The sequence below is a fragment of the Carcharodon carcharias genome, chromosome 6, assembly GCF_017639515.1.
Source record: "Carcharodon carcharias isolate sCarCar2 chromosome 6, sCarCar2.pri, whole genome shotgun sequence".
NCBI classification, from domain to species: domain Eukaryota; kingdom Metazoa; phylum Chordata; class Chondrichthyes; order Lamniformes; family Lamnidae; genus Carcharodon; species Carcharodon carcharias.
Window position 1 is genome coordinate 75,174,325 of NC_054472.1, and position 12,569 is coordinate 75,186,893.

At 48.6% G+C, this 12,569-nt stretch overlaps 1 protein-coding gene across 1 annotated transcript in view; it reads right to left on the reverse strand.

Annotated features, from left to right (window-relative positions):
* LOC121278803 (polyamine-modulated factor 1-binding protein 1-like) overlaps window positions 1-640 on the reverse strand; it is a 357,653-nt gene extending 357,013 nt beyond the window's left edge. Inside the window, exon 1 of the mRNA XM_041189256.1 lies at window positions 515-640. Within this exon, the coding sequence (XP_041045190.1) occupies window positions 515-640 (126 nt within the window). The remainder of the gene's footprint in view (window positions 1-514) is intronic.
* Window positions 641-12,569: the final 11,929 nt, after the last annotated feature.

Here is a 12,569-nt window from a genome sequence, read left to right on the forward strand (position 1 = left end):
CTTGATTTGGGCACTAATTAGCTTCATTGTCTGCTCAACTCCATGAAGCATCACTAACTGCCATGGCAGCCCACCCTGGGAAAATTGCCAGGAGGTGGGACAGTGTTGGGAAGCTGTCCAACAGGTTTCCAGGTACTTTCTTGCCCCCACCCCTTCTAAACCAGTCAGCAGGGAGCCTTGAAAATCAAGCCCCAAGTACCTGTGTTGAATAGTCAGACAATATCGATTAGTGAGGTTCTCAACTGCATAATGGCCATCCAGGGGAGCTACTGTAGGGTGAATGGTTCTCTGTGGAACCTGAAAGCAGCAAACAATCAATAGCCTAGTAGTGGAAACTAAGTAGTCATTATGTTAATGGAGAAAATAGAAAGACCAAACCTTTTTAACAGTCATTTTGAAATTATTTTTCATGCACAGTCTTCAATATTATAAAATACTTTTTCAATAACTGTCTAAAATACTACTTACACTCAGTAACTTAAATGTGCAATTGTTTACTTTGCCTTCTACAAACCTTTTCAATGAGCATTTCCCGTTCATGTGTAAATTCTTGAATAGACTTTTCAGCCTGGCTCAGCCGATCTTCTTGTACATTGCCAATATTCTTTTGTTTGCAAATTTCATTCTGCAGATCTTTCATTTTTTCATTAAGTCTGTTGATTTCAGCTTCCTGAACACCAAGCTGTTTATTAAAAATAAAGCACTTATGTGATTTACATTGCACAACATTATTGTTTTTTTGTCAGCTAGGTGCTTGACTTGTATAAAAATCTATCATTGTACTTAAATCTCCAAACCAGACTACTGATAAACCCACAAAAGTGTAGAGTATCCATTGACTTAAATGAACCACCTAATAGAGACATATTCCACATACCTAAGGTCAGAGTATTTAGGTTGACAAGATCCAAGATTTAGATCTCGACGATTGTGCAAAGAGGTGCTGGAAGAATTTATTAAGTTAAAATCCTTAACACAGTCCAGTGCAGGTCATGGTAAACAGCTGCGGGTTAGCCAACCAGGACTACTCCACCATTAGGTCACAAGCTGCAGTGTTATTTGAAGCTAAGTGGGAAGAGTTGCAACCCCAGAACATGTCTGTTTTTGCACTCCCCATTAATGAGTTAATCACTTTCACATGGCAGGCTGAGTTCCATTTCATGAGATCTCTTTTATTGGTCTGAGCCACTTTCAGTCACTATACTCCCAAAAAATTGGGAACTCTTTCCCTTTCTGCAATAAGCCAAGCTGATACCAATGTACAGGTACAATGTGTTTCTAGCTACTGAAATGAGAATGGAACAAACATCATTAGTAATTTGAGACTGCCCTTCCTTATTTTTAATGCTATTGCTTTACTGGAAATTGAAACACAAATAAAGCCTCAATTGAACCTTGTTAGATATTTCTTAAATAGGTACTTCTTTTGAAGGACATTCAGGGATAGGTTTTCAATGGAAATGAAAACGAAAAGCAGGCTGTTTCTACAATGGGCAGCCTATTCACAATTCCAGTTTTACACCTGGATGGCAGATTGAACTGTGACTCCTTGGGCAAAATTTTTCGCCGAGCAGGCAAGCGCGCACCCGGCCCACTCACGATGTGATGACATCGGGTGAGCATCCAGATATCATCACGCACTCACGTGATATTTCAGTCAGCGGGCACATGCTAAACTTAGAAGCATGCCCACCAACAATTAAGAGGGAAATTGAGCCCATTAATGGTACAATTAATAGAGATTTTTCGTTGCCTGTCCAACATTACAGTTGACAAGTGAGCAAATCAGCCAAGCAGCCTTTTGCATTTTTCAGGCAACCTCAACTACGGTCGGGATGTTGTTTCTGTGATAAATTAAAATTAAAATAAATTTCTGTGGATAGCAATTTCATTACTTACATTTTCAGGTGACTGATTATGAAGCTTGGACACGTTTTTGCGGTTTCTGAGACCTTCATTTTAGGTTGTTCATGTCTTCAACTCCCTGAGGCAGCTCTCTGCCTTCGCGGTGTTTTCTGTGAGCGTTTGCCTGCGCCCACGCTGACTTCAATGCTCATCCTCCTCTCACCCCCACCCCGGCAGTGCGCGCTTCAAGCTGGCTGGCTGTTAATTGGCCAGCCAGCGTGAAATCGCGGTCGGGGGCCGATCCCCAGCCGGACCAGTCGATCATGCCCGCCTGCCAACCTAAAAATCCTGCCCCTCAATTTCCACACACAAAGTTCTCTTCCAGCCTATCCTTTCTAATCTAAAGGTGTGCTACTCTTTAACTTTGCATTTCAGTATCCTTGTTGTTGCTTGGGTCTCAATGCTGTCATATCCAAGCAAAGATCCAAAGACATTGGGCAGAATTTTCTGCCTGTCAGGCAGACGGATTGGAGCGGGCATGGGCAGACCCAATCGCCGCCCGCAATCGGGTCCGCGCCACCATATTAGGTGTGCAGCCCAATTAAGGCCCACCCTGTATGAATCGCGGCTCCCAAGGACAGCGGGTGTGGGCGCGTGGCGGCAGGACTGCAATAACCGCCGGTTCCAATAGTGACCTGGTGGCCTGTTTGAAAAAGTTGCTGCAGCCTTTTAAACGCTGCGAATCATAACCAGTGGAAGTGCTCCCCACAGCACTGCTGGTGAGCAGGCCAGGCAAGAGGGTAGGGCAGGGGGGCACTGTGCCCCTTGTTTTTTGGATGATTGCCTTGCTGCCCTCCTCATGGAGGTGGCAGCTCGGTGGGAGGAGGAGGACCCCCATATGACCAAATGTACCTGACAGGAGGTGGCGGATGGCAGGCCTAGCATCTTTACGTGAGTGTTCAGCAGCAGCGGGTTGAGGAGGCACTAGAGCCCTGCAGTGTCCCACTCTGGTTGGGGTAGGCTGACAGCAAAGAGTGTCCAGGTACAAGTAGCACTAATCAATGCTCTTCTCTCCTTTTCAGGAGAAGAATGCACATAATGCTGCCAAATGGGTGAGGACCGGTAGTGGCCCGGCACAGCTGGCGATTCTCAGCTGCTTCGAGCAGGAGGCCCTAGATTTGGAGAGGCGCCATGTGCCTAGGTCCACTGGTGTCGGTGAGGCTGGGGTGGCATAGACAGGTATGTTTGCGCAGCAGTGAGGTCACCATTGTTCTCCCAACAGCCATGGCAGTGCTGAATGTTCAGTGATTGAAACTTACAACATGGCTTGACCATTACTTATGGAAGGATGAGCGCATAATGATCCGGGGGACAGGGGTACACTTTGACATTGTCTCCATGTTAACTGATCCAATGTCCTTGTTCTTCCTTTCAGCATCAGCGGAGCAGGGCCACTCTCATGGAGAGGCTCCTCCAGGAGACCCATCAGAGCTTCCTGGGGATGTGCTCAGACCAGCAAGCCCTCACATAGGCATTGACCTCAGCTGGTCAGTGCTACGTGCGAGACTGTCTGGGCACCAAGTTTCCTAACTTGGTGCCCATCCGTCCACGGTGAGTAGGGAGGTCCAAAGCGACCTCACATTGGCACAGCCTGTCGTCTCTGTTGGCTCCTCTCAGGGCGCTCTGGATGAGGGCGGCAGCTCCTCTGCCCCTCTGACAGTGACCCGTTGCGTCCAGTGAGGCTACGATGACTAGGGAAATACCAGCTGTGGAACTGGCAGCTCTCTCCCAAGCGGGGCCAGCACAGGCTCCACGGGCCAGAGGACGACTGCTAAGGTCATCGAGGCCAACAGGACAGCAGAGTCAGCAGGCTGTCTCAGATGCCACTCCCAGCGAGGGGTCAGCACCAAGACGTAGCACCTGAAAACGTAAACATAAGGCACCGTAGGCACACCACATGTTTATCACCGGTGCTTTTGTGTTGGCCGGCAATGAGGTCTTTATAAGCTGGTGTGATTTTTAACAGCTTTGTCATTTTGTTTCATTAAGTTTCTTTGGTTGTAATATTAAATTCAGACGTGTCACTATGGCTGAGGGTGCTTCTTTTCTTTTGCAGGTGGATGGTTTCCAAAAATATTAGGAGCGCTTTGTGGGACATTCAGCTTTGTTAACAAGGATCTTAGTTACTGTTCCGAATCAGGCAGATTTTGCACTTAGGTATCGAGTTTGGAGCCTACAGCCCATTATTGTCCTGGAGGTCCTTATGTGGTGTACTAGCTGAAGGCTCATTGGATTAAAGCCTCCCGGGTGTCCCTGCCTTCTTGGAGTATGCCCAGGTCAGCGCCTACCCCCTCAGCATTTCCCCGTGCATGCTCATCTTCGAACTCACTGCTGGACTCATCGTGTGCAGCCGCAGCCACTGCGTCAACGTCCTCATCATCCACAGCATCCCCTCTTTCCAGCGCAAGATTGTGGAGAGTGCAGCATGCAACCACTATCAGTGACACATGATCTGGGGGATACAGGAGTGCGCCCCCTGAGTGGTCCAGGCATTGGAAGCACATCTTGAGAAGACCGATGGTTCTCTCCACCACAGCCCTTGTGGAGGCATGGCTCCCATTATACCACTGCTCAACTTCTGTTCTTGGATGGCGGAGAGGCGTCATGAGTCACCTTCTGAGGGGATAGACCTCGTCACCCAGCAGCCATCCATCTAGCCGGGCTGGAGCACAGAAGAGCCCCGGCACCTGGGAGTGTCTGAGGATGGAGGTGTCGTGGGAGCTGCCTGAGTACCTTGCACAGGCTTGTAGAATCAGCATCCTGTGATCACACACTATCTGCACGTTCATGGAGTGGAAGCCCTTCCTGTTGATGAAGGCACCGGGCTCACCTGCTGGTGCCTTGATGGCCATGTGTACAGTCTATTGCACCCTGGACGCGGGGGAAGCCAGCAATGGCCGTGAAGCCTCTGGCTGTGTCTGGCTTACCTGGTCCCAACGGTAGTGGATGAAAATCAATGCAAGCCTGAATACAGCATCTGTAACCTGCTTGACACAAGTGTGGACAGCTGATTGGGAGACACCGCAAAGATCACCCACCGACTCCTGGAAGGAGCCAGAGGCATAGAAGTTGAGGGCAGCTGTGACCTTTAGAGCCACTGGCATGGGGTGTCCACCCACACAGTTCGTGGAGATCTCAAGCCCAATCATGTGACAGATATAGTTGACTGTCTCCCTTGAGAGATGTAGCCTTCTGCGGACCTCAGACATATTAAAGTAGCTGCTTCGCCACCTGTATACCCTAGCAGCAGGAAAACAGCGTCATCTGCAGCCCCTTCTGCCTTGGACTACCTCTTGGCCCTACACTCCTTGTGCTTGTGCTTGACCTCCCAAAGATGGCTCCCCTGGAGGCTGAATGTGCAGTCCTGGCCTCCTCCATCTTCTAGCCCTCCCTTCCTCCTCAGAGGAGGAGGTCCCTCCAGTGGAGAGTTCAGCTCCCATTCCCAGGCTAAGGGAAGGCTTCCTGAAACATGCAGACCAAAGAAAGATCTCTCACTGCAGAGTGCTGGCCTGAAGGTTGTGAGTCCAGACCAAGCAGCTGATATACGTTTTGAAGAATTGCAAATCACACAGACAAATATCAGCAACTTTGAAAAGTCAATATTTGACAGAGCATACTTGCGATCCCAGAGCCCTCTTTTCCCGCCTATGGATGAGGCTTATACAAATGTGTCCTACCTGCCTGCCTGTTGTGCCCGTGCACTGGCCCAAAGATTGCACGGGCGCCGAAAAATCACCATCGATTGGCGCCTCAAGGGCCTTAAGTGGCCGGTTAATTAATGGCAAGCGAGCATCGGAGATCAACGCGTGCCCAGCCAACGAAATATCACAATGGCGCGTGGTGATGTTGGGACACCCGCCCAACATCACCGCGCGTCAATTTACATGCGGGTGTGCGAGGCCCATTTTTGCCCATTGTTTGACTGAGGCCTTATACACAGCAAAGTGGGGAAAGATCAGGATACAAATTTCTAAAATTTATACAATGCAGGTCAAGCAGAGGGCCATCCGTCCATGTTGACCAAATTTTCCCTTTGTTTTATAACCTTTAAATAATCATGATGATTAATCTTTTCCAATCCTGCGAACTTGCCAATTCCTTTTTGAAACTCTTCAGTTTTAAAACCAACTATACAGACAGCCTGTTTCATAAGTTGATCATCCTTGTTCTAATGACTTGCCTATTCACTTTATCTAGAACCTCTGCCTTGTGTTTCTTTCTCTGTCAGGTATTATCAAATATATTGATTATTTGAAAACCAAAACTTCTCTTGTGAATAATGGTATCTGTTTTATACAGAGTTGTTTATATTTTCTTTATCAGTATCTTTATTCGACTGTACTTGATCAGAAAAATATATTTGATAATACAATACTTACCAGAAATTTACTCAGGTGAGGAGTTTCACTGTCTTCTGGGGTGTAAAACATACAGCCTGACTGCATTTGTACATAATGAAATTTCTACCAATACAACTGTATGATATGGCTCGACTACAATTATGTAGATTTTGCATTTAATCAAGTTTTCAGGAGAAGAATACTAGACATTTTATTAAGCTGATGAACACGTATTCCTCCCTGAAATATTAAATATTACTGTGAGAAAACAATATTGGTTTATTTAACTTACATGGTGCTGTATTTGAGTTATCATTTCACATGAAATATATGGTTGTCACATTAGCTCAGATCTCAGTTAAGTTTGGAAGATACATGTCACCGGTAATCAAGTGTACCAGTCACTGGCCATCACTTTTTACTGTAAGCCAATATTCTTCCATTTCACTATAGCAAAGTATGTACATAACTTGCCATTGATTATCCTTCATCTGTTATGTAAGTCTGTGTCATAACCAGATGACAACAGTATGCTTTAAATGGCAGAAATGCACCATGATCTTAAACTTGAAGCCATGATGGTACAAAAAGCCAGATGTTTTGAAGGAAAGCATTCATAGTCCATCATCCAGCAATGCTCAAAAGGAAAGTGAAACAAATGTTAGAAAAAAAACATCAATTTAAATAGTCCCTTTCACATTTGCAGCACAATATAAAGCACTTCACTGATTAATTATTTTTGAGTTTAGTCTATTATTACGTATGGCAGCCAATTGGCGTATATATGTTCCTACAAACTGCAGTGAGATAAATGACCAGTTAATTTGTTTTTGGAGGCATTGACAAAGGGATGTATGTTGGCCCCTGTTATTCTCTGAATAGTACTATGGGAAACTTTGGGCTGGATTTTACAAGCCCTTTGGAGACAGGTTGGGAGGCAGGAAGCCATATAAAATGGTGGCAGAAGCGATGGGAGAGGAGCCTGACCAAAGGCGGCCAGCCAGATTAAGCAATTAATTGACTAAAAAATGGCCACCTCCCCTCGCCTCCCCTATCCGCATTTAGCGGCGTAGGGATGAATTTCCACCAGGTGGGTAGACGGCCAGGTAAACCCTGGTGGTTGCCCCGCAGGTTCCCAGGGTGGGGATTAATGGCTGCTTCATGGTCCACTGAGGGCCATCCTCAGCAGCAATGGCTGCTCCCATGGCTCCAACACTGCTGCTGGCGGTTCACCCCCTCCGATCACTGGAGCCTGTTTGCCTGGCACTGGCACAGTAAATAAAAACACTTACCAGGCTTTCAAGATGTTCTCTACTTCTTCCTGTAGCCTCAGCAACAGCCATCTCTACTGGTGTTGCTGCTGAAGCTGCCAAGCTGCTAGCCCTCTGATTGGGCTGGTAGCTCTGAGAAGTGGGCTGTTGTTCTCAATTGGGCAGCAGTCCTAGCGGTGGCCCATGTAGGCTACTGTTGCTAATACCTGGGGTGCCAGCATCCATCAGCGCAGGTTCACATTCACTTTTGGTACCGGTGGTGGGACAACATGTGATTTGCCAAAATTCTAGCCTTTATGCCCACTGAAATAAGCAGACAAATCTTGGCTAAGGTCTCATTTGAGATATTTCACCTCTGAGAATGTCACACAGCTTTAATACTGCACTGAAGCATCAGCCTACTCTATGATTTCAAGTTCCAGAGATCAGGCTCGAACCCATCACTAGAGGTGAAAATACTAACAGTGGGCCAAGATCACACTGAGATTAGCTACCTCAGGTAGATTCATTCGCATTCTTTGGAAGAAATTGAATTTCCATGTATGAAAAAGAATTGTCATTATCCTCAAGAGTAAAATGACATGGAATACAATGGGCGGAATCGTCCCAGATTTGCACTAAATTGGTAGCAGGTGGGAAAAAGGACGTTTTACCTACTGGCTGTAATGGCGGGTTTTCGTGCCGTTTCATCCCAATCCCGCCTTGTTTATCATACATTTCTGGGAAACACACCGTTTCGCAGACAGGCAGCCTCCAATTCACCTGCCATGCCGTCACTTCGCTGCTTCCTCACGCTGGGTGCCATATTTAAAGTGCAGTCACGCGCCCCTCCAGTGCTTCTAACCCAGGACTGCTGCACAGAAGACATGGCCCCGAAAGACAAGAAGACTGCAGCCCCTCGATTCAGTGACACATTCCTGGGAGGTCTCCTGGACACCGTTGGAATCTTCCACGATGTCCTCTATCCCAGCTCTGACTGCAGGAGGCCCATCAGTGTCATCACTCCAGCTTGGGAGGCAGTGGCAGTGGTGCTCAGTGCCAAAGCTACACAGAAGAGGTTGGTCGTCCAGTGCATATCATCACTCACTCTCTCACACAGACTCTCACATCTCCATCTGGCCTCATCTCTTCTGGAGACTGCTTACTCAGCCCTCACCCTCTTGAGGCCACTTGCACAGATCAACATGTGTCCCCACGCACACCCTGGGACACCTTCCCTCCCCAGTAATGTCCTAGCTCTGCAGCCTCTTCCCTTGTGTGAGGCCACTTCTTCCCCTTCCTCAAGCAAGCCCTAGTCCTGCAGCCATTGAAAAGCCAATCCGGCTTTACAGCTGGTCTGCTAAGTAGACACCTGCAAGTGTGCCCCCCGAAAGTGATGTTCTGCTGCCAGCGAAGCCTGGCACTGATCACCGCTAGTGCTGCTCAAAACAAGGTAGGCAAACGAGACTCAAAGTCCAGAGTGAAAGTGCAGCTCTTCGGGTGCACGTCACTTATGTTCAGTTGTGAAATATGTCGACGTGATTAAGGTGCTTAGAGGATCCAGCGTGGGGGGATGATGCTGGCAAGCTGGGCTTATAATGATATGCAGGTTTATTACAATGAAGTTCCCAATGCGTGGCGGCGGGAAATGCGGCCCGCCATTGACAGGTAGAACAGACGATTGCAAACCGGTCTTATGACGTTGCCAAACTGATTTTTGACATTCCCGCTATATTGTCCACTCACACCTGTCATGACGCCTGATGCTAGCGGGCCCAATTTCTGAGGAATTTTCACCCTAGATATTAGCCTCCACAGGTCAAAGAAACAAATGTTGATCAAGCAGAGCTGAGATATTTTATGTGCATGATTAGCTTTGAACTTCTATCAAAAAAAGTCTTCACTTGCACTAATCTAAGATGGTTCCTCACGACACATAGGTGCAGAGGGTTCAGGTGGCCACTGGCTCAGAACCAAACTCTGCCCACCAAGAGATAGCTTGCATTATGAATGCCAGACTTTACATCACAGTTATGTTTTAAAATGTCTCCTCTAACTTGAGGTAAAATTGGGAATTCCAGAAGCACCCCAGTTCAAAGACATGCTTATGTGGTCTGGTCACCATGGGATGAAACTCAACCAGTAATTCATTGAAATCAAGTGAGAGTTATCACACCTGTGGAGAGTAACTCACAATAAAGGAACAGTTGCTTTTTGAGGCATAGAGAGAGAGAGAAAGTAGAAATTACTATGTAGAAGAAGAGCAAAGAAGCTACTGTTGTGAAGAAGGAGGACCTTGTGAGAGTTGATTTTCTGTTTGAAAGAGAGAAAACAGAGCTGATGTAAGTTTTGGAGATTTAACAAACAAGGAATTGCTGAGGTAGGTCTTGCTGGTGAAAGATCTGGAAGACTCAGGCTGAGCAGAAGAACTTTCAAACTTTCACTAGGAATTTTGACCTGGCGAGGCAGGGAGAAATGAGCATACTCAGAGCTGAGAGGAACTTTGGACTTTTGCACCTGCGCCACCTCAAGTCCCAGTATGATGTCAGGGCTGAGCACAACTGTCCTAAGGTCTTAGATGGCATTTGCCGTGAGACGAACATCCACCGATGCATGTTGCATCAACTCCTGGGGAATCATCCAGCGCATCCTCCACCACCCAGCATATCCTCCACCACCCAGCATGTCCTCGATCCTGGTCACCCCGGCAGCCACAGCCCTCCTCTCCGCCAGCCACTGAAAAGGACGGAGGGGCAGATTCCTGAGCAGCGGTTCTCTAATGATAGCCGCTACTCCTGATGACGGAGAGCTGCATCGCAAAGCGATCATGTTCCAGACTTTGATCAGGTCCTGGTAAAAGACAGGCAACACTTGCAAGGAGCCACAAAGGCCCTCAGGTCTTCAAAAAGGAGCTGCACATCATAATTCAGGCCGTGCACCAAATACATCGCCAGGGCACACCATCTCGGAGGGGACTAAACGTAAAGGCATCGCTGCAGGGCCTGAAGGCAGAAAGTCACCACCTGGGTGCAGAGGCACACCAGCACGTGACCGCTCTCCCTAAGCAAGAGACTCAGAACCTCAGCAGCGACCCAGTGCAGCCTTTTGTCCCAGAAGAAGTCAATGACCATTTTCTGGATTTTTGTGACAAAATCCAGGGGAGGGGTCAAAGTGACCAAGACTGAGATAGATAGGTTCTTGATCGATAAGGGGATCAAAGGTTACGGGGAGAAGGCGGCAGAATGGGGTTGAGAAACTTATCAGCCATGACTGAATGGCGGAGCAGACTCAATGGGCCAAATGGCCTAATTTCTGCTCCTATGTTATGGTCTTATGGCGGCAATCAGCTGGTTTATGACCAGTTCTCGACCTCGGTACGACAGGACTTGGAGCAGTCCTGTCCAGCGCTGCAGATAAGTGGTGACTTTGGCCTCCAGCTCCTGCCTGTTCACCAGCCAGGATTCCTCAGTAGGGCAGAGGTTGTCCCCCAGGTAGAGGAGGCTGGTCCTGCTCCAGGTGAAAGGCCCAAGCTCCTTGGGTAGGGAATCCTCTGCCACTGACTGACCAGGAGTCCAGAATACTTGCCCCAGTTGATCCTGGCAGAGCACGTGGCAGGGTAGACCTCCTGGCACTTGCGCATCTTCTGCAGGTCAACCGGGTCGGTGATCATGAAGTGTATGTCATCGGCATAAGCCGAGAAGACCACCCTGATGCTCAGCCTGCGCAGAACCAATCCCGACAACTGCCTCCGCAAGAGGCACAGGAAAGGCTCCACGCAGAAGGAATACAATTGGCCAGACAGGGGGCAGCCCTGATACACTCCTCTCCCAAAGCACTGTCAGGGACCCGTTAACCTTAATTAGACACTCTCTGGCAGCATACCGAAGTTGGATCTGGACGACGAAATGCGTCCCGAATCTGAAAGCTTGCAGAGTCCCGAATAAACGTTTGTGATCCACTCAGTCGAACGCCTTCTCCTGGTCAAGAGTCAGGAAGGCGCATGACAGACCAGTCCTCTGGGAGAAGTGGATGATGTCACGGGCCAATGGATATTATCAAAAATAGTCTGGCCCAGGACCATGTAGGAGTGGTCAAGGTGGATCATGTGGTCCAGCACGGTGCCAAGGTGAGAAGAAATTGACCTGGCAAAGATCTTGCAATCCATGCTGAGGAGGGAGACAGGGCACCAATTCTTAAGTTGGTGGAGATCCCCCTTCTTAGGCAGCAGGGCAATGACTGCCTTATGCCACAAGAGGGCCATCTCCCGGTAGCGATACTCTCCCCAGGACTTCCGCTTAGTCATTCCCCAAGGCATCCCAGGACGACCTGAAGAACACCATGGTCAGCCCGTCCAGCCCTGGGGACTTGCCCATGGAGAGGCGGTCAAGGGTGCCAGTCAGCTCCTCGAAACTGAGAGGGGAGTCAAGCTTTCCGGCGCCCTCCGGGCTGACGTGCGGCAGATCGTCCCAAAAAACTCTGCGATCATCCTCGCTGGATGGATCTGGAGAGAACAAGGCAGTGTAGTAGGTTTTGAAAATGGCCCTAATGCCCTCCAAATCCAAGATAAGGGATCCGTCATCAGCCAGCAGCGTAAGGAGCTGCTGACGGACCCCTTGCCTTTTTTCAAGCGAGTAGGAGAAGGGGGAGCCACGGTCCAGGACCCAGAGTAACTGGATCCGCAACCTCACGACGAGCTCCCCCATGCGCTCTTCCTCTCTTTGTACGCCAGCCACAGACCTGGGTCCACATCGGGCTGATGGAAACGTGCCTCCAGGTCAAGCAGCTCCCTCTCCAACTTCTCGACCCTGGATTTCTGCCTCTTTGTTGACCCCCTCGTGTACTCCTAACAGAAGACATGGATTTGAGCCTTGCTCATCTCCCACCATAGCCTCAAGGAGGGGAAGCCTTCCCGCTTCCTTCTCCAGCCAGCCCAGAAACGACAGAACGAGTCCAGGAACCGCTTGACCTCGAGCAACAGGTTGTTAAAGTACACGGAACCTGTCTGAGCGCAGAACAGAACAAGTTCTGCCAAAACCAAACGGTGGTGTGTGCACGACACCTGCTGCACAGAAGC